Source organism: Gallus gallus, chromosome 5 (genome assembly GCF_016699485.2).
Source record: "Gallus gallus isolate bGalGal1 chromosome 5, bGalGal1.mat.broiler.GRCg7b, whole genome shotgun sequence".
Classification (NCBI taxonomy): domain Eukaryota; kingdom Metazoa; phylum Chordata; class Aves; order Galliformes; family Phasianidae; genus Gallus; species Gallus gallus.
Genome location: NC_052536.1, coordinates 38,166,700 through 38,189,673, shown reverse-complemented (window position 1 = coordinate 38,189,673; position 22,974 = coordinate 38,166,700). Strand labels below are relative to the sequence as shown.

Sequence of the window (22,974 nt, the reverse complement as noted above, 5' to 3'; positions counted from 1 at the left end):
CACCGGCAGCGGTGCCGGTCCCCGCCCGCCCGCGGCTCGCCCGGTCCCGGCGCGGCACAACGCGGCGCACTCACTGGTTGTGGTAGCCGAGCGGGTCAGAGATGCACAGCTCGGAAATGTCCATCAGTCCACTTTGAGCATTCCCGGTTGAAGGAAAAAAAAAATTAAAAAAAAAAAGGAGAGAAATAAAAGAAAGAAAGAAGGGAAACAACAAGAGGACAACTCGGGCGCCGGGCGTGGAGCCGCGGCAGGGAGCCAGCCGAGCCCGGCGGCAGGGAAGAGGCGGACGGGCCGGGTCGGGCCGGCAGCTCCGCTGCGCTCCGCTCCGCGCCCGGACACTGGCAGCGGCGGGAGGCGGGCGGCGCGCAGGACCCAGCCACGGGGGATTTCGCCGCCCCGAGCCCCGCTGTAGCTTTAACACCGGGAGATGGATGGAGACGGACGAGCGGCGATTGGTTCCCGCGCGGGGGCTGGGCTTGGAGCGCGGCTGGGGGAGGCACGGCCGGGGGGGCTCCGCTCCGGCCTCGCGGACGCAGCGCACCCGGGGGCGGCCCCGGGCCGGGCGGCGGCAGCAGCGCTGGGACGCGCGATGACGGCCCGCCGCTCGGCCCCGGCACGGGGAGCAGCGCAGCGGCGGCGCGCGCGGGCCCGCGTCTCTCGCACCCTCCGGGAGCGACGGCCGCAGAGTTTAGGGTTAGGGGAAACGCCGCGGAGCGGAGCCTCGGGAGCAGCGCCTCCCGCGGGCGCGCACCTGGCGGGCAGCGGCGCACACGGCCCGCACACGCGTGGCTCGGCGCGCCGCACCGGCCCGGCTCCGCACGCACAGGCCGAGGCTCGCTGCCGCAGCCCCGCGCTACGCCGACAGCTCCCTGCACAGCCCCACGTCCTCAGCGCACGCAGGCAGGCGAGCGCCCGATCCCGGTTTCAAAGCAGCACCGTTGAGATGTCGCTTCAGTGCAGCCTGACAGCGCGCTGGAATAAACCCAGGCACTGAGACCAGAATCGGACGTTCGGGATAAAGGCACGTATTGTCAGGCACACGCCCGTAGGTACGGACCGTCAGAAATGTTCACAATCAAAACCAGCACAAAACAATCGTCATGAAAGACTTTTCTAAGCTCTGCGTGCACACCAGCTGCCCTGTCACCAGGATTTCACAATCCCCACACACGTTCTCACACCCATGCAACCTCACCGCCTTCCTACAGCAGCAGGCCAGCTCCCAGCTGAACAACCCTCTCTGTATGAGCACACAAGCCTCAGTCACATGCCCAGAGCCTTGTCCTGGAAGCCTGTCTCACATGGAGGTACCCTGCAGGGTCTGTTTGGTCACTGCCAGCAGCCCTTCGAATCCCAGAGGGCACCGACGCAAACCTCCCACGTCCCTCTCCTACACCTCTACTTCACGCATAGGTGTCTGATGCTCAAATACACTGAAATAACCTTCACCGACAAACCAGAAACGGAGGCTTTTTAAAAAGGGAAATAAACACAGCTGAATAAAACTTCACTCTCCTATGCCAGGCAAATAAAGAAGTTGGAGCATTAAGGATGCTCCTTAATACAAGGCACAGAAGCTATTTTGAGGCAGGAGCGCAACACAGCAGGAGAAGCGATGATCCTTGAGAACTCTCCAGATGGGAGGGGCTATACAGCAAGAGAGGGAAACAGTGTTTATTGCCATGTTTACAGCTGAACCACTGTGTTGTAAGAAAGTTTTAGGGTAAGCCATATTAGGAGAAACTTGAAGCAGACCACATTCAGAAAAAGAGGAATAGTCACATTCACAGCAAACACCTCCTTTGCTAAAGGCAGCACAACTTTCGCAACAGATTCTCTACCAGGGATCTTAACCACTATGCAACAAAAACACTGTATAGATCCGTGGCAGGTCCTGCTGTGTCCCTCAGCTGTGCAGGGACAAGCTGGGAGGTTCTGATCAACGTTCCTTAACACAAGGCACACGAAGAAGCCACTGAAAACAGTTTGGAAAACAGGAGACAGCACAGACTTGTCCGCAGTTTTAAAAGTTGAGCCAAATCTGCTTACCTGGATGCTGCAGGTGAGACAAAGTTCAGAATATACATCTTTCCTGGAAGCAGAGTTAAAGGGAAGGGAATACACACACATACACCTCGGTACTCCTAAGTGACGCATCAGCACAGTGAAAACTCTAAAATGCCAGTAAGTCTGAAGACAAAGGCTTAGGGGCAACAGTAGCAGCGCCCAGGATTGCAAGGAAAGGATCTCACCAACCACACTGAAGAATCCTAACGCAACCAGAGACGAGGAGGAAATGAGCACCAGTGCATTTCCTGCAGGGATCTGAGCTCAGAGGGACCTGCTGATGACCTGACTTCCCCATGAAGAGGATTCCTGATGTAGCAAGAGACGCTGGAGGAGGCACACAGGGTCAGGGCAGGTTTCAAGAGCAGCCAAGGTGTTTGCAGTGAGCTGATTTTGGCTGAAAGCATTTTTCTCTAGAAAGATGCTCACTGTCTGCATACTGACTGTGCAGGATTAGTTCTGCTGCAGGCCCCTCAGTGAATGGGAGAGCAGAGTGGGGATGGTCTGGCAGGCAGGTGTTGCTCTCCCAATAGCTGATCTAATTTTTCACTTTAAGTTTTAACCAGGCTGAGGTGAGGCAAGCAGGGAGCCATGTGATCGCCTGGCACAAGGTCCATGGGGCCGAATTAGCTGATATCAGCAGTACAATAGTGGGTTTGTACTCTGGAAATGGGCTGCTGCTGACAGAATTGCCTGGGTAAGGTGGGCATTTACAAAGTGGTGCAGAAATGTAACATTAATCTCTCCTGATCCAGTGCAAGCAAACAAATGGAGCTTCCCCCACCTCAAGAGGGGCTGAGCAGAGCCGTGGCTTCTTTTCTCTGAAAGCTATAAAGGAACAACTTCTGCTGTCTGGGCCTGATCTGTAAGCCTGAACTCCTCAAGGAATGGGACAAGAGTTCTGAGGGCTGATCTGGGAATTTCAGGAGGCCTCATCTTCCTCTGCTTCATCCCCTCTGCACACCATTCTCACTGAGCTCTTCTCACAGCTTTAGCCAAACTCTCTTCCCTCCCAAGATTAAAGGAAACACTGATCTTGAGGTGGCCCTCCTTCCAATGTGTGTTGCAAAAATGTGCCAGAACAAGTTTAGAAAGACTAAGATTTGGCTGTCAGACCGAAAAGCCTCAGTATGAGTAAATACAAGGTAGAACTGCACACACAACAGCAAAGCTAGCTTGTCCTATGAGCACAGCCCTTGCTCGCCTGCCTGAATCCTGCCTTGGAAGTGCTGCTCTCCCTCCAGGGGGAGGAGAGCACTCCAACCCGCTTGGTTTGCAGCCTCTGAACAGAGCATACCTCAGGTAAATGCTACCTGTTGAGTTGATCGTCATAAGGCAGGCATTGGATTTTGAGGTCCCCAGTTCATCTCTCACCTGACCCCAACATGGAGCAATGACTTTCCATGAGTTAACTCAGAACAGAGCACAGTTAGAGTGCAGATGGAGCCCCAGCAATACCTCTTCGAGATACGCAATCTCCCCTTCCCCAAAAAGATGTCTTTTGTACTTCTGCTGGATCTTCCAAGACATGATGGATTAAGAATTTCTTGAGAAACTTTCTCCCATCCTTTAACAACTAAGCAATTTTCCATGGATTAACTTTTTACTTCTTTAAAACTTTTATCATGAGATAACAATCAGCTTTCCAGGAAGATGACTGATTGACTGGCAGAAATTTCATTTGGACTAATATAGGAGCAACCTGCAAATCTTGCCAAACAAACCTGATTTCACTTGGTGATAAGGTTAGTTTTTTGTGAATAAGGAAAATACAGCAGAAGATAATATCTACTTTGGGGAGGGTTGTTTTAGGTTTTTTTTTTTTTCCCCTTTTATGAAGGCCTACTATTATACTCTCACAAAGAAGTGAATGAGGTGCTGCACAGGGCAAAAACCATACCTACTTAGGAGAGCTAAGCTGAGCAAGACAGACTTGTGTACACACAGTCCTGCCTTGTCTGCTGGGTAAAGAGAAACTCAACAACCAGAGGCTCTTCCCAGACCCCATCTCATTTAAAGGAACAACAGTTACACAGGACTAATTGGGATGAATTTCGAAGACAACACTTTCACACTACAGAGGCCAATAGCACAGCTTAAGTCATTGTGTTGCATGCCCTCAAACCTCTACTTTGTAAAGCTTGTAACCATGAAGAGAAACTTAGGTTCTCTGAGCATAGGTCCCTAATCACCAGTGGGCACTCACTACTCTCACATATATCCCCTTGCTTCCCCCACCCCAGATCAGGACTCTATCCTTGAGGACAAGACAGGCTTCTCTATGTAGGGGCTCTGTTCTACTTTCCTTTACTACACTTAAACGAAACAGTTCACTGTCTCCACCAAAGACAATTTGTCACTCTCTACTGAACTCCATATTGATTTTTGTTTTCCCCAAAACATTCCTTATGGCTTTATGAACAATATGCTCAATCTAAAAGACATCACCACCATCACTGCTAAAGCTCAACATCTATTTAAACAGGAAACAGTTTTCATTTAAATAACTGCTCATCTGAACATCCTTACACATGCTTCAAGCATTACCTGGTCTCTGAAACATTTGTTATAATTCTCAACCTATAGACTGTCAAATCATATCATAAAGAGGCTGACTTGCCCAAGATCAACCTGAGCAAATCAGCAGCACACTGTAAGTCTGCATATGTCTTAACCCTTACTGCCCTGCATTGCCTCAGAATTCTCTGTCCCAGAAAAGTGACCTTTCATTAGGTTCCAATTTTTTCCTCATTCTGAATTTGGATGCAACAGTATTAGGAGCCTTCAGATGCGACACAGTCCCTCCATTGCTAACGAGAAGTTAACAACCCCTATTTTCTTCTAATAACCCCCGCTTTTGTAGGGTCAATATTGATTTTTGTCCTTCCCTACTTGTACTGTTTCCTACTTTGCAGCATTATAGCAGGATGAGCTCTGTTTCCAGAGCAGAACGCATTTCTGCTGGCATCTTAGATGAAAGTGTACACACTGTATTTTATCGAATGGGAAAGAAGACAGACAATGGGAAAAATACACAGTTTTCTAGATTTAAGAGCTTGTAGTAAGAAATTTACTTCTTTTTGCATGAGAGAGGCAAGAGAGGAAACCTTTTTACTGGGTTTATGCTTTCTTGCATCATTAGTTTGCTTATGTATTTGATATGGACTTCCAATCTCCCTTCTCGGAAATAATGCAATTTATCTGCTTTCATGTTTTGTCAACTTACTCCTTTGGCCAGAGTTTGGCTAGCTCTTGTTTAACTAAGCAATCAGCAACCTTCCTCAAAAAAGGCAGGTAATTACACAGGTAGATTGATCTTGCAGACTTGGATGACCTGCATCCAAGCTACAAATTTTGACCTGTTGCTGATCTGTATCCTGTGATGTATTAGAGTAACCCTCAGTTGGGCCACCTTGGCCAAGCAGAATGTGACCAAGACATTGACAGGAAAATGGTTTTATTCATATTGACAGCTACACATCATCATACTAGCTATTCTGGGACTCTGTCCAAATTGCAGCAAAGCAAAAATGAACCCTTTTCCATCCATAATTCCAGCTGTCCGTAGAACAGCAGTTGGGCTATTTGCTTGCATAGTACCAGGAGCAGGGAGGGAACACGTGGCTTCAAAAATTTTTGAAATTGCCTCTGCTTAGCCATCACTGACACGACAAGAGTGGCTTTTCCACTGTGGTAGTTCATCCTGGAAGATGAAACAAAGCCAAATAGCTTCAACCTTTTAATCTGAGTACACTACCTTTTGCAATAAGAGGCCTAGGTGAGAGGGTAGGAGGTGCCTGGGAATGCTTTTTCAGTCTCCCCATGTTAGAGGAATATTTGCTGCTTCTCTCTGAAGTCCTGCACAACTTAACCCACTTCAGGACCCCAGCATTCACTGTACCAGCTCACTTGCTGAACTACTGACAAGAAATAGCTGTCTCATCAAGAGGAAGAATAGTTACTCACTGGTATGCAGCAAGGAAAGAATTCAAACATGTTCACCTATGTACTGATAATGCTGAACGTCTCTGCCCAGAAGGAGAGGGGCTTAAAAAGAATGCAAATATTTCCAAGTTACAGCTGCTAGAAAGCATATCCAATGCAGGCTAAGCAGTGAAAATGGAAGATAATTTTTCCAAACCTGTGATGGAAACAGGAACTTCAGCATGTGCAAGATAGTTTTTCTCAGCAACAGAAATGAAGCAGTTGCAGTGGCACTGGCTTTCCAGTTTGAATTCTAGAATGTGACAAAAAACAGTGGGTATGTGTGCAATTTCCTCTTAGCTGGGTTCTCTGTGAAGGTAACACAGTCCTTTTGGAAAGTGACATAGGCAGTTACAAAGCAAACCAGTGAAAAGTTTCTATCCAGAGTATATGGGATGAAGAGAACAAGGATTAAAGGCTTTCTTTTCCCTGCTGGAACTTCCATCTAGCCTTGGTCATCAGAAGACACTGACTTCACATGATCAGCCAGGCTAAATACAGAAGAGCTCAGTGAGAGGGGATATGTAGAAACGTTTAACAGCAAGACAAATCTGAAAGTCCTAAGTGACCTTAGGAAACCTGATGGAAAACAATCCAGAAAAAAGGCAGAGATTATCATGTGATCAACCGCCCTACTGGTCACGTCCTCCAGCCCCAGAATGCTCCTGTTTCTAACAGAAGGCTAAAGCCAGGCATGCCAAAGGCCAGTTTCCTTCTGACAGCTGTATGAGAAGTGCAATAACTACAAGAACCCTCTGCTTTGGATCAGTTAAGTACACCTCCACTCTGAAGACCTGTTCTGTACTAACTTTTTGTTTGAACAATATAGATTTTTCACAACTCCCTCTTGAGTGTATTTATTACTTGTACAACATTTCACTTTCTTGACAAAAGCACATTGGTAATAATCCATCACACCCTCAGCTCTTATTTCATTAGACTGCTTTGCCAACAAACTGTATCCCACGCTTAACATACATTTAACTTCTGAGTCCCAACACCTCATTCAGGTACTTGCAGTGAAGTGCATGCTAGGAAATCACTGCTTTTGTCAACAAGCTATTAATATTCAAAAACTATGCCTTCAGACCAGGAACGATCACAATTACATGTGCTTTTTCAAACAAGAAATTGAAAAAGAAACAGAAAACCAATTCTTACCTATACCACATACACCTAAACATCATTTAAGAGTGACAAAGCTACTCAGGACCATATGAACTTGTCTTCTTTAGCTATGTGATGTATGCACATATAAGATCAAGAGGGTAGTCAGTCAAAAAGAGATGCATGCTGATTACCAGAAAGAAAGGTTCTCTATGCAAAGGTATGGAGAAGTCCTGCTCTGCTAAGCAGCCCTGTGCACTTCAAAGGATAGCACTCGCTCTTGTGTGTGGAAATACAAGTCCCCAGATGTCTTCGTAAAGGTCCTATTGAGGTGACTTCCAAGTTTCTTAGAGATCCAGGCACAGAGAAAGTTGTGGACTGCAATAAAGCCATCTCCGGATGGACTTGAGCATGCATCAGTGTATTTCAGCAAATGTGCCTTCATCCTTTCTGCATTGCCAGCTTTGCCATTCTTGTGGCAGCATTATAGAAAATTACTTTTCAGTATCATTGTTAAGGCAAACTCAAATCTCAGTCCCATGTGGTCTGAGGGTGACTTTGGTGCTACAGCTTCCTAGCAACAGATCCCCTTGGTCTCCACTGTGCTTACAAAGGAAAATCCAGTTTTGGTCTTTCACTCATCTCTTGAGCACTTTTATTGTAGTGATCGGGGACTACGAATACCCACCTCTTTGCTCCTCTGTTGAACATACTGAGCTTCCATTAAATATTTACAGTCAGCTGAAATCAGTAGAACTTATTTCATCTTTTAGACCTTGCTTATCAACATGTAGCAATATTTCATGACTCGTGGTTAGCAGCTCAGCAAAGGGTAGACTTCATGCCAGGGCATAAGTTCCAGAGGTGGTTGTTACCAGGTTCCTTCTGGGAGCCACACAAGGCTAGCACTCCTTTTTGTTAAACCTGTGGCTACTTCAGGACAGAGAGAATGAAGATGGTAGAAGAGAAAGAACATCACTTCCTCAAAAATAGAGATCTGCAAAGTAGCCAATGGTGTGGCACCCAGGAGAATCCTGTCTGGCTTTCCAGGGAGAAGATACTAGGCAAGGGCACTCAGAGAGATTACTTGGTTTCTAGGGGCTCATTCATTGCACGAGGAGAAACAAAATGGTTTGGTTTATCAAGCACCGTGGGAAAGCATCAGTGACTTGCAACACAGCACAAGGCCTTGCTAGTATACACCACAGACACCTGGCCACCTGCGTAAAGCTGTACAGAACAGGCTTTGCATGTCCTACTGCCCAGCACATGTGTTCTGCTTGCAGAGGCAGTATGAATAGTTCCAGAAATACAAAATGTTTCTGCATAGACACACCGGGGTGATACCCATCAGAGGAGCAATAAATATCTTCAGGTTTGTACAGGGCTACATTCCGAGCACCTTGAGGTTTGATTACATACTTGCTACACAAAGACAACTTCTTTTTTAAAGCTGCTACAGCCCATACATACAAAGTACAAGAACACCAGTATAAGCCCCATGTATTTGACCAGCTTTACATTATTGATATTCTGTAGATCAGCTGAACAGGTAATCAAGAGACTGCATTCTAAATTTTTGCTCCCAAGCTTTTTCCTACTCTCTGGGGAGAAACGGGCAGACATTCAGTAGAATGGAATAGGAAAGTTCACTAGGAAGGGACACACAAAGATCATCAAGTGCAACTGCTCTAGCACACCAGGGTGACCAAAAGCTAAAGCAGATTATTAAGGGCATTATCCACATTTCTCTTGAACACAGACAGGCATAGGGCATTAACCACCTCTTTAGGAAGCCTGTTCCAGTGTTTGACCACCTGAACATTCTTCCTAATGTCCAGTCTGAACCTCCCCTGGGGCACCTTTATGCCATTCTGCTTGACTTGTCATCAGTGATCAGGGAGCAGAGCCCAGCACCTCCCTTACCACTTCCTCTCCTCAGGAAGTTGCTGAGAGCAATGAGGTCACCTCTTGATCTCTTTTTCTTCAGACTCAACAAGCCAAGTTGATAGGACATGCCTTCCAGCCCTTTTACCAGCTTTGTTGCTGTCCTCCAGACACTTTAAGCATCTCAACACCATTTCTATATCATGGAGCCCAGAAGTGCGCACAATACTTGCTACATAAAGCAAGTACATAAAACTTTTTTGCACAGTACTTGTGCGCAGTAGTTAGCTCTTTCAACAGTAAAGCATACCCAAAATTACAGTATACATAGAATGCTGCTAGAGTTATTAAACTCCTTTTTATTTGTGAGGCATCCATGAGTATCACACATGCCCAGTGCTCTCAAACAAGCATCAATGCCAGCTGCAATACTTGAGGAGATGCCCTGTAGAGGTTTGTCAGAATAAACCATGGGGCAGCACACTGGAGACAATATACTGCAGCTTTACATGCAGTGGTACCATTTCGCCTCACCCACAACTCTTGGCACAGCCTAAACACCCCCCCCAAAACCCTCTTCCTAAAAGAAGAAAGCGTTCTTTCAAAAATCAGAGGAGAAGCTGGGTCATCAGATGAGGGTGAAATTGGTTTAAAAGCCATTAAGAAGAAAGCAACCCAGGCATTCAGGAGCAATCACAGCTGCTTGGGCTGATCAGGAGAGACAGAGCAGATTATTTATTTATGGAGTTCCTGTTCTCCCTGGGCAGGTGTATCCGCTGGGGAAGCGTTAAGAGAAGTAGGGAGCAGGATGCTGCTTGGAATCCTACTGAGGTTTTCCTGGCCTGGGTCTCAGGAGAGTTAAACACAATTCATGTCTGGAGCATCCAGGAGACATCAACCATCTCCCAGAGCAGGAAAGGCCAGAAAGAGCACCATCACACAGGTCTCTGCTGAGACGGAGCACACAGAGAGCCCCTGGCACCCAGTGCCATGCAAGCTCTGCAGAGCTTTCAGTAAGATCCCTTCAAAGCAACAGCGCTCGAGTACACAGTCACTTCTGCTTCTCTTTTCTTGTGGTTCAGCTGCTTCCCTTTAAACACAGATCAAGCGTCTCAAGGGACTCAGCAAGTGCTTAACAGACATGTCTGAGGGAAGGACCTCCAATGAGAAAACCAAGACCTGAAAATCCCAATAGACACCCTCAATTTAATCCACAGCTGATAGACTAACCCTGAAGTTACAAGCAACCAGATCCTAACTGCACAAAAAGCACATCAGTGTAGTCTGTATCCACAGCTCAATGAAAGGTCCTAAACACATGGGGGAGGGAGGGACCAGCAGATGAAACAGGAGGAAATAACTGAATTGAGAGAGTCGGCATGGAAAACTAAATCAAGAGTTCTTTTTCAAGATACTGTACAGTATTTCCTGATACAGTTCCTTATTGTTTCCCCAAACTCGAAGATGAAGAGGTCTTACTCTCTAAAATAATAAAATTTCCTTCGTTACTCAGAACCAATCTTCCAGTACTAACTAAAAAAGAGCTGCAGAAATAGTCAGACATCTGGCAACTGTCCTCTTCTGATCTTGGTCAGAGAGCCACAAAGGGAAATCAGGGCTTGAAACTACCAAACACCACCTGAATTTCCTGCTGAAAAATGCTGCAGAAATGTTTCAGAAAGAGTCACTGATGGCAGCTGAACTCATATGAGTGGCACAGCCTCACACTATGTCAATTAATGTCTTCCTGCTATTCATTACTGATGAGATGCCAGAGATTAAAATGAAAGGCAGGAGCCGACAGTGAACTATTGCTTTAGACTTTTTTTTCCAGCATTCCCAGTTTTTTCCTGCTCCTTCTCTCCTGGTATATCTTGCATTACTCCCCAGTGGTGGTTTTCTCCCTCGCTTCCTGTCTCAAACCAGTACTTTGTATTGTGCTGCTAAAGCTACTGCAAAACCAGCTGTGGCAGTGAAGTACCTCCTGAATCCATGAACTGGCTTGGAAAATTCAAGGAATTACCTTGAAAAGGTAAGATCAGCGATCCAAGGAGTCTCAACATCATTTAGGCACAAAGTAAAGCAGTGAGACAGTTTCAGCAAGTTCCTCACTCTCAGACTTCTCTTCAGTCTTCCTTACCCCCCATAAAAAAAACATGATTTTCTGATAAATACACGTAAAATAGAAGAAAAGAGGTTTGTTCTCCCAGACTGTGTTCCTCCAAAGGGCAATATTAAAATGATCCTACTTCAGAAAAACAGGTACTATTTGGCCTTTCAAAGAGAACTTCCTTTGCAGCACACTCAGAGACAGGTTACATTGTCAGAGTTTATGTGATCTTTCTTCCTCACTTCGGGAAGAACGTCTAACAGTGTTCTGATAGCTACTTAATCCTAATGGGAAACTGCTCTAGAAAGGCTTGCATCCCCAAGGGAGATGGAACACAGTAGACTCAGAGCTCTCACACCAAACTCCCCTGCTGCAACTGTCAGGTTATAAACGCGTAAGGAGAACATGTGCTTCCTTGTGAAACTCTTCTCATTGAGATCTTTCAGTCACAGTAATTTCTGTAGGATGCTCCGTGCTTTCGCAATCTCAATTTTGCAGAAGCACAAGGCTTAACCTCCACCCATTGATATGCGTTTGACAGCAAGGAGGAGACCTCTCCTTCCCACTAAAAGGCACACTCAGGCTTCCTTCCATACAGGTGGCTTCAGCTCTTACTACCCAAGCACAGAATTCCCCCAGTGGCATTGGTATTCTTGGCACCCAGTGTTCACCTCCCCACTTAGCAGGCTTTCTTTGCATGAGGATGCTTCTGCAGTAAAACTCAAGGTACAATTTTAAATAGGTTAACTTAAACCAGTGCAAAAGACTCATTACTATTGAAACCAAACCCATTTAGGTATCTAATGAGGCAAAATTAAATAACCTCAAGCTGGCAGGAGAGCATACACGGTTTGGATGTTCAGTAGTTTAAATGGTTTGTTTTAAAATCACTACAATTTAGAGTGCAGCTTCCTCACATAGAAAAGATCCCTGAACAGTGGTAACAGCAGCACTTGTAAAATGACTGACTACCACAATGCAGCACAGAAGAGAAGGGGCAGAGATGTGGTCAGTTGCTTGCACACAGCTTGTTACCCAAGAAAGGGTATCCAGAAGAGACAGCCAGCTAAAAAAAGTTTCAAGGATAATCCTGTATACTCAAGATCCCGTTGGTAGGAAATCACGGGGAAAAAAAAATGTGTTGGTGCATCTCTAGAACATTCTCAGACATTTGTACAGCACCTGTGTTACACAGGGGCTCAGAACTCTCTGTCAGCAGAGAATGCAAATTAGTTACTGTAAAAACAAGCACTGCATACAGCAAGGATGCATACCTCGCAGCACTCCTGCCCCGTGTCCTCCTTCCCAGGGTAGCTCACAGGGACATGCTGTCAAGAAAACCCTCTCGGAAGACATAGCAGCATTTGTGCGAGGCTGGGGCCAGAATCCACTCCTATCAAACAGCTCTCCAACCCAGGATGTGACTGCGGCTGGCGAAACATGTTAGCTAATGAAGATTGAGTCAGGCAGGCAGAGACGATCCCCTCAGCCTGTTAATCCACTTAGGGAAGAAGGGAAACATGAGCTGAATTGCTGTGCTCCCTGCAATGGACTGTACTGTACTGGCTTTAGCACCTAGGCAGAGCAACAACAACCAAATTAGACTGGGGAGAGCTTTGGATGCAAGATCAGAGCTTTTGGGGGGCAGGTCAATAGGAGAGACTGAGGGAACATGCCCTGGGCTGGCTTTTGCACTGCTTTGCCTGCCTAGGAATAAGCAGAATGAGGCTGGACCAGAGCTTCTGCTTGACAGCGGGGCAGAGACAGCATACACACCTCGCACTGTTTGCATAGAGCAAAAAGGCTTCCCGAGGGCTCAGCTTGGATTCCTGGGTCGAAAAGTCGGAGGAAGTATTTGTACCATAAACACTCATCCCAGCAGTGACAGAAAGCCAGTCCCTGCCGCTTACCGAGTTTAACTGCAGGAGCTTGCTGGGCTGATGGGTGTCAATCCCAGGAAATGTCAGATTATCCTCAACCGCCAGAGGGTGCTCCCCATCTCAAAGACAGAGTAAATGTCAGATTCACCCAGACAGCTAGAGGAGCCTTTTAACAATCGTGGAATTCGAGCAAGGGAAGAATTAGAAGATTAATAATAAATAATAATTACTGAATCTGATCCTGTGCCTCTCCTCTCTTTCCCCATCCATCCTGTCCGGGCAAGGTAAGGCCCTTTGTCACGTCTGTCCTCTGTGTCCTGCTCAGTCATGTGATTTTTTTTCCACGCTGGAGGTTAAATCACTTTCAGTCTTTTCTCCAAGATCTCAGATCCAGAGCCACAAATAAACATTTTCTGCTTGACAAGTCTGTAAAGAATGAGACTGCAGCTTGCCTGCCCCTACACACAGTTAGGATCACACCCTCTGGGCACATGCAGTTTTTTTGCAGAGCCTAGGCCTGACCTTACACCTGCACAGCCACAGCAGGGTAAGGAGCACCAGCTTTCTTTTTTTCAGGCTCATTTCCCCTGCTCTGTCCTCAGCTGTTTCCAGAAGGCAGCGTACCTGTTGTGCACAGATGCCTCAGGATGATGTTTACAAAACAGGTATGCCCAAGTTTTTAGGCACTAGTGTTGCCTAGCTTTGTCAATGAGACAATTGCTTTGGAGCACAGGGCCCCCACAGCCTCTCTTCCTCCACTCACTGGCATGCAGCAGAAGATTGCGACTCCGTGACACACTCAGAACTGACGCTCCTGGAACACACTGCCTTATGCTTCAGCTTCTCTTCTGCATAGGACCCCATAGCTGCATCACATACGGCAGCGAGGGTTAAATTATAAGGGTCATATTGCACCCTGATATTCAGAAAAAAAAGGGTTTAAATCATGCCAAGTATGATCAGGTGCCTATGCAAAACAGAATAGCTTTGCTGACGTGCCTGGCATAACTTCCATTAGTCCCAGCTCCAACTTACTTTAATAGTTCGGGTCTGTATATCCCATGGAGAAGCCAGCTCTCACTGATGGCTCCCACCCAGCACACGTGCTGCATTTTGCAGTCTGAACACCACCAGAACAGATTGTTGGGTTTTTTCTTGTTATCCTAAATTGCCCTTTCCTCTCTCTCCTTACCAGTAGTGCCAGGTCCTGCCTGCAGGGATTTTCTAAGAGTTCTTGCTCTCAGATACCCTGGAATCACTTTTTCTTCTGTTCTCTTTAAACCATACATTTGTCTGATGAAACAGTTACAGCTGAGCAGTTAAACCACTGTGCAAGGGACTTTCATTCAGTCTCTCACACACATTAAGATGTGGCTGTTAGGTTTGGCTTACTTCACTTCCAGAATGAATCACTATCTGCAGTACACATGGGAACAAGTGCTTTTCAAGTCATCAGCTGGTCAAGTGACACTAGCCATCCTTGAGAGATGCATCAAATTGTAGACAAAAAAAAATCAGCCAAAGAATCCTCCTCCAGATTGAAATTCTGAGAAGTGGGAAAGAGAAGGTGGAAATAAGAGATAAAGAGTTTATGGTTGGGTTCTTAGACATTTGCAGTGAACAATTCTACTTGCCACAAACAAAATGCCAGTGGTACATGTTCCATTTCTTGTCCTACTCATGCCATTTCCTCTTGGAAATATAGCAAATATCAGGCATGCCGTGGGAAGGGTAACTGTGTGAGGTTTAGACACTGATCATTCTAGCACTATTAACATTCAACTTCTCAATTTAGTAGATTTTAACACCACTCCATCACCATTACAGTCATTATAAACTTGTTCTGAAATGTACATAATCAGCCATAAAAAAAAAAGAAGTTAACTGAAATATTTTGAGCATTACATTCCTTCATACTTTCATTAGGAGCTCACCTGCTCCCATTACAGCAAAGACCTTTGAGGTCATCTCATAGCCCTAGAGACGCTCTCCTCTCTTGTATATTGCTACATAGGAAGATTTTGTGGGTTTTTATTTTTTAAATTGCTTCTAGTGGATTTTATGATTTCAAATATCCCCAGATACTTTACTATTCAGACCAGTAGCACCTGGATGCCAGTTTTGCTCACAAAGCAAAATTACAGGGTCAGATCTGACTTTCTCACTCATGCAATGTTACACCTCAGTGGATATTACAACTCGTGGATTACATACTATTTAAGAGCAGCAGGTGTTGACGACCTGCAATGAAGTGATCTGCAACTACACAAAACAGCAACTCTTCCTTCAAGCAGTGAGGCTGAGACAACACCACACTACAATACATAATTCTTCAAAGCACGAAAGGATCCGTGAAACAAAGACAAACAAAAAACCCACTATTTTTAAAAAGGCAGACTACAAATGCAAGGAAGGTTCAGAAAATGGCAAAGCTGTGCTTACTTGTGAGAAACACTCCTAGCTTTCTTATACACACACAATTTCACAAATGCTAACTACGTTATATTTTTTCCCCACAAGATCCCACCTCAGATCGCATTCTGAAAGGCTTGTGCCCATGCCACAGGCAGCCACCTGAAATGCGTGTTTTCTGCTCAGAATGGCTAGTGCAGTAAACAAGGCCTGTGGCCACACATTCTTCAAACATATCTCTGGAGATTCATTCATTTTCTCATGTATTTTTTCTACGGACTTATCATTACGCTGTCCAAGAGTTTCACCATCCAACATCATTTATTTTCACACACTCTTACAAAAGCAGGGGGTATTTTTATTCCTATTTTATGGGTGAATGACTGAGAGCAACAGTGAAAGATATTTGCTAATTCTGGGTGCCCATTCTGAGACTCACAGCCTGACTGATCTGTGTTTGCATAGGGCTGTATTAGTGGATTCCCATTTATTTCATCTGCAGCTATAAGCATTCAGTGCTTCAGTAAAGTGGGTCCTTTAGGATCAAAAAGGTCCACTATAAAATAAGGAACGCACAATTAAACACCCACTGACACAAGAGTTGCTTCAAAAGCTTGAGAAAACTATCATACAGAAATGGTGAGAGAAAGTCAACCACCAGATCAGAATTTAACTGCATCACCAACAAAAGCTTCCCTTTCCCTCCCTTTATCCCTTGCCTCACTTGCTACACAGCTGACAAATGAGACGAGGTCCTACAGTCTCTTTCACTTTGCAATTCTGATTTATCTCAGAGCTGGTGGTCTGTCACATGCAGTAAATGAGGCAGGGGTCCTGAGGAAGAAATAGCAGAGTTACATAGCTAACACCTGAGTTGTGTAAGATGCACCATCAGGTTGACGGAAGTGCACACAGATTATAACTGGCCTTTCTCCAGCTTCCACTTCCTGTGTCAGCATCCTTTAAAATGCCCTTTTCACGGTTTGCTGTTTCTTCTACTGCAAACAAATTCCCTCATGAAGTGTCACAGTGACATCTTCGTGGGTTATCAGAAAAGACTGGCCCATCATGCAGGCCACTACAACCAAGGTAGTGGAGTAAATGCGCTGCAAGAGGAGATCACCCTCCTCTGTATAAGACCAACATAAGCAATGCTAAATTTGAAATTCACTGTGTGAATTTCAGACATGGATCACCTCTAAGGAATAATGAGTCAGAGGCTCTTCTGACCATTCAATCTGTTACGTCTCTTATCTTCTATACTCCAGAACATCGCAGCCCACTCCCATCGCTGTCTTTGCCTCCTCACCCCATCCCTTTCCTTTGCTCTCATCTCCATTCTCCAAACACCATTCCCCTCCAGTCTGATATCTCCTCACCCCAAATATAGCCCTGCTCATCCCCACAGGTTGGCTCTGGAACACATGCAATTTTACAGCTTTACAGGGAGAAATAGTCTTGATTTGTCTTTAAACAGAAAGAAGACATTAGCCAAAAACCACAGTATAATCCCTACTTTTTCTTAAAAAAAAAAAAAAAAAGCTGTTTTTGACAAGAAGTTCTCCATAACCAATCTATCAGATACAGAGAAGTGCAAAGTAACAACTAAAGCTAAACAGTGGTATGAACAACTGAAACTAAATTCTACAGGGAGTACTAGTAGAAAAAAGACAGTGTTAGTAGCCACTGTTGTACATAGCAGTGCATTTGAAGATAGAAATTACCAAAGTTGCTTTGCACTTCTAGGTACACTATTCCTAGTAGCTCACAGGTGCTAATGCTTATTTGATGATATATGCACCTTGTGGCAATTGGACAGATCAATACAGTAGGAAAGGTATTACAACAAAAGTGTGATAACAGAAGGAGCAGCACAATGGAAATGTGCTATAAAGGAAGGAAAGAAGATTGCTCACCCACCTCAGAAGATTCCAGGTTCGCAGGGGAAAGCTTCGCCAAGGAGAGATCTCCAGAAAGAGATCCTTCCTCAGTGGCAGTCAGCCCTGAAATGAGGTCTAAGAGAGGTGCAGTCAGGCTCCACCCCTTCTGGTCACACAGATGAATTGCCTTCACCTGTGCTCCCAGGGCTGATAGGGGGGTCCTTTCTCCAGGTGCTCAATCAGTGGTTCAGGCCGTGACTCAGCAGTTCCCAAACACACCTGCACCCATTTCGGGCCCACATCAGCTGGTCACAAGATCGTGCACAATTTAAAGTCACAGAAAATAAGGCAAGGAACACATCAGCTGGTTACAGCATTTTCTGTCCCTATAGAAAATCAGACATAGCAGCATTATGTTGACAGATGTTTTTCCAGCCTGCTCTGAAAACCTCAGTCCTTCTCAGTCAGTCTGTTCTATTGCTTCTGCATTGTTGCTAATGCGACGTTTGTAACATAGAAATGAAAGCTCCTGCATTATATCCAAAGCCCATTTACTTCCAAGCTCTATCAACAAGAGACATTGCAAACAGTTTAATCACTTCCTCTTGGATAAAGCCTCTCAAAATTTGAAGACACATTTCCCAGGCCTTGTCTAATGGCTAGATTTCCATGACAGAAATATTAACCTGCCTAACAGAAACAGAATAGCACCACAGTTCCTCTGACTTTATTTCTCCAGATCTCCAACCTTATCACTTGGAAGGCCAGGCATTTTGCAAACACCTACAGTCAGGAACAGCTAGCAGCCTGGCTTATGACACACAAAGCAACCTTGCTTTCACTTCCAGGGGACCCCAGCTTACTCAGTAGTTACGTCTCACTGTAGTTACAAATAAGTGTTAAGTCCTTCACTGAGGCAAATCTCCAAATTGGATTCAATTCCTCGCGTACTTTCAAAATCTTATGCTGAAAGCTGGGGAAAGTTGAGAAAATATCTTCTGATAAATTGAAGCTATCACCTGTTACATTCACTACACTACTAGATAGAGAAATGAAATTCCTGAGCAGACCTCTTTGGTGGCGCTGATTGCTGTGCTCCTGGTCCTGCCTTTCAGTGCTGTGCCCAGGACACAAACCAAGCCTTTTACACTGACAAGCCATCCAGAGCTGCCAGATTTCACATCAAACAGCACCCAGGGAACTGGAATTCCACATCCTTAGGACACGCAGGAGTGTGAACATACAAAATGTCTGGAATCATAAGGAGCAATATCATCAAGTTATACATTTTCAAACTTCACGTTATTGAGATTACAAAGGTTTGCCTTCAGTGTTACTGACTGTGAGCTCCCAGGGAGACCAGGAGCCATCCTGCACAGAGAGAAAGGCCCTTCCCTACCACACAGCCTTGCTAAGGGGTTGTATTGAGGGAGGCAAACTGACAGCTCAAAGGCACATGCAACTGCTTTGTACTGTGTTTGCACAACTGCGTGAGAGTGTATCCCTGGGTGATGTTATTCACAGGCTTTGGCCGACAGTAAATAAGACAGCGGAGCTTGATTCATGAGGGATGACAGGAAATCTATAACATGTGGGCTCTATAATCTGCTCGCTACTGCGTAGCAAAATGAAAGAACAACAGTCCAATTACAGAGTCCTTGCTGATCCCAAGCACATCCTCCAGATCTTGTTCTGCTCAGAGCACTGGAAGTCTGTGGGCACCGAGAGAGAGCCAGCTGTGCTCCTATGCCACCAGTGCTGAGGACTCATGGAAAGACAGAAGGAGACGACTTCTGCACAAAACAGCAATGGCAGGGGGGTTGCTAATTCCAAATAGAAAAAAGGAAATGATTTTGCTGCCTACTGTGCAGTGGCAGGAAACCCACAGGGCTGCCAATGCCTGGGAAGGCACAGGACAGCTCAGCTGAGGATTCTGGCAGCTCAGAGGAGACAGTTACCTCATTTTCCTCTAACCAAACATCTACTTCCCATTCCTTGCATCTCTGACCCTTACCACTTCACACCTTTTAGATCTACCTCCCGCCTCCTAGGAAAGGTGTAAAGAGAACCTCTCTCAGGATGGCAGGCTGGGGAAGGGGAACACTTTCCGCTCAATCCCTAGTAAAGGCCTTCTTTGCAGAGCGCGTGCTCTGGGGACTGCTGTCCTTCCCTGCTTCCCCCGACAACCATCTCTGCTTCCACCCTCCACCCCCCCTTGTTATCTGTCAGTAAACAGTAATTAAAGATGTGGCCTGTTTGATAAAGCTCCCGCCCGCCCTCACACAGTGCTGCCCTCTCGGACGTGTCTAATTAAAATCCTGATGAGAAGATGAAGAAATCCCAGCAGCTGGGAATCTGCTGACTCTCCCCGCGCTTGGCCTCTTCATTACTGACGACGAGGCAGAGAGATATAAAGGACCCCAGGAAACGCTCCGACAGACCAATCGATACAGCCTTTTGTGGGACGTGAAGGACCACTCAGGACTGCCTTTTGAACTGTGTGGATAATGAGGATGCTGGAGCGTGGCTCGCTGCACAGGGCAGCAATGCCCCACACATCCTGCTATGCTGCCATTCCCAGAACCGGCTCCCAGAACTCCAGCAGCTTGGCAGCCGCTCACACCATGCAGTGAGTTCACAGAGTCGTAACAGCTGGAGCATCTGCATCTCTCCTACTGCCCAAGCTCCAGAAATCATTGCTTGTAGTACCAGAATACTGTGAAAGCTCTATGTGCTGCATCGTTTCTAAGCAGAGAGGGTGTACGTGTGTACATACACTGCAAAGTGCTGAAAACCAGCAGAGATCTGCCCCAAACGAAGCCAAGACCATATGCACGCTGCTGTGCTCACATATGCCTATCCATGAAAACAGTGCACTTTCACTGTTTGCTCAGGATTTTGTGCTAAGGTGAAGATCTTGGCACGCACAAAAAGAGCAAAGTTTTACACAAAGTGCTTGGCATCATCATCATGAATCACCATAACTCTACTTAGATACACTTCACTTCATGCAAATACATCAGCTAAGAGGTTATATTCTTGTTTTTTTTCCTTAATGAGTCTAGCTTTACATGGAAACAGGCACATTTTCACTGGCAAACTCACATCTATCCCAAACATGAACAATAAAATCACTCTCAGTTTCAAGATGAAAGAAATAATAAATGAACAGAAGTAGCTTTATATTTTCTAAAGTTTAATAGTGAACTCAGGCACCTGCCCCCATACCTCATTTGAGCATGCCCATGGGAGGTACGCTCATCCTGGGAATGAGGAACCCATGCAAAGAACAATAGTGCATGTGGTTATCAGCACAAGTGCACTTTGCCTGAGCAGAAGATGTGTTCCACGTGTGGAATCAATCAAAGTGTGAGCTTTTATTTGAGTTCAGACTTCCACAAACCGCTGCTGCTCATGTGATCAGTGTCAATCCAGCAACAGCTGGTGCTCTTCTCAGACTCTCAGCCAGGTCCTTGGAACCTACTTTATTTAAAACAAAAAACAAGACAAAAAAAACCATTGTTTTCTTTGCCAGTCTCCTAATTGTCATTACCTTTCCAGACTGCATTAAAAACAAAAAACAAACAAACAAAAAAAAATCACCAAGAAGCCAACAGTAAGCAAAGCCTATACGATATTCCACATGGTTGCAATCTTCCCCCACTGCTCCCCTGTAAGTCCCCATATCCAAAGAGAAATCACCTAAGAAATAATTCCCAGACTGGTTTAATAGCGAGTTAAGCTTGGGAAAGAAAAACCCAAAGCAGCTCAAAATAAATAGTCCACAGCAAAATATAATTGGTAATAGTAAGAAGAGGTCAAAAAAATGCAGAAGCAATGGACTCAAAGGTAACCCTGGAAAAGATGAGTGAAGAAAGGGCAGAAGGGAAATCCCAGTGGGAATGGTGGCAGAAGCACTGTTGCAGGGAGCACACAGCCTCTCTTGGCCCTGCACCCCCCTTGGCAAGAGATGACGTTGTGAAGAACAAGACAGCAGCACTGGATGCACAGAGCTCTCCGTGCAATTCCTGCCTGTCCCAGTACCTGTACTTGATGGAATGACACATTGCTGCAGCAGCTAATAAATAGAAGTAATTTGATTAGCCTTCCCTAACTAGCGATAAGATCCTGACAAACCCTTTTTAATGCGTTTCTGGAGCAGGATGAAATTGTTTCATTTGGCGAGCGGGGCCCCACGGGAGTTGCCTCCAAGCTCCTTTAGTGAGAGGTAAAAATATGCCAATCATTAATGAGGGGAGAATTACGGAGACTTTAATGCAATCAGAAAAGAGGAGCCCTGAGGCAGCTAGGGAATAAAACCTGCCCTTAAATCAGAGGCAGGCAGCTGGAGCATGGAAATAAAGGCATACACAAGCATGTACACGCACACACACATACCTACCGCACACACAGAGACTGCTGCTGTAAATACACTGGGAGTTTTGCCTGGGCAACAAACACTCGTCTCAGCAAGTGGAAGCCATCTTCCCCAAAAAGCAATTATAAGAATTACAACCAGCTGTACGTCCACTCGTTATCCCCCTAATAGTAGGGGACCGCTGTCCATGCAATCCCCTTGTCCTCCTACGCATGTACGTACACTGAATTGCAGCTTTCAACATTTCAAACCAAAGTCTTTCGTGCAGGAGGTGCATTGGCATCCAGCATCCAGCAGCAGCAGCGAGGCAGCTTTGCCAAGTGGAAGATGCCTCTCTCAGGGCCAGACTTGTTGCATGAACACACGTCCAAACCCTCGCTCTGTCCTCCAACCGGGGCACTTATGCCAGAGGCCGCATGTACTGCGACTGCTGGAAGGCAACTCCTCCCATCCCTTCCCCACTCCCTTCTCAGCCACTTCAGTGAATTCCCTTCCTGAGGTGAAACAACTCTGATATTAATGCTATAACTTTTATTCTGAAGCAAAACAAAAGCCTGCAAGCTGTCTGCCTTTCCCCTGGCACTGCAGCAGGCAGGAGCTGGGGCAGACACAAGTGGCCCAGCTGGCTCCGATTTTGCAGGTGCCTACGTTCTTCCAGAACCTCTTTTTCTGACAGAAAGCATCCTGTCTTTCTGCAGCAATGCTCTAACCCCAACCAACAGCTTACTGATGGCTGTCAGCACAGGTCGTCCCAGAGAACACTAGCTCCTACTTTAATAGGGGAAAAAGCCTGTCCTGCTTTTTACCCCATCTCTTCCAGATCACCCACCTTATTTACTTGAAAATAACGAGTAAGAGCAGTAGGATGTTAAAAACTAGCCACCTTTCATCTGCCAGATACACAGAACATGATGCCATGAGGACCAGGCGTGCAGTATTTCAGCCCTCTTCCCTGCTTTGGGTTAACATAAACACAAAGGGGAGCAATTGAGGGTTGCTAAGACCAACAGGAAAGCGGATATGTACTTCTAGCCTTACTACATATACAAGAAGACTCTTATACCATAATGAGAGAGTACCTGTAGCACCCCTTGCCCTCTATCAGATGGAACAACTGTCCTGCTCAGCATGAACTGTAAGTCTTGCACTGAGAAAGCCAATTCTTCTGCCACAAAGACATTATCAGACACCTCTGCCACAAAGAGTCCGTGCTATCGCACTGCATTCTTGAATACACTTGACAACTGTGGGGCTAAAACCCTGTTGTGA

At 45.8% G+C, this 22,974-nt stretch overlaps 1 protein-coding gene across 3 annotated transcripts in view; it reads right to left on the bottom strand.

Moving 5' to 3' along the window:
- ESRRB (estrogen related receptor beta) overlaps positions 1–22,974 on the bottom strand; it is a 127,696-nt gene that overhangs the window by 77,066 nt on the left and 27,656 nt on the right. The window contains exon 1 of one of the 3 annotated variants that reach the window (XM_015287709.4): positions 75–637. The exons of the other annotated variants lie outside the window; for them this stretch is intronic. Coding sequence (XP_015143195.1) covers positions 75–124 — 50 coding nt within the window. The 5' untranslated portion in view covers positions 125–637. Of the gene's footprint in view, positions 1–74; positions 638–22,974 lie in introns of those variants that run through there. 3 annotated transcript variants of the gene reach the window in all.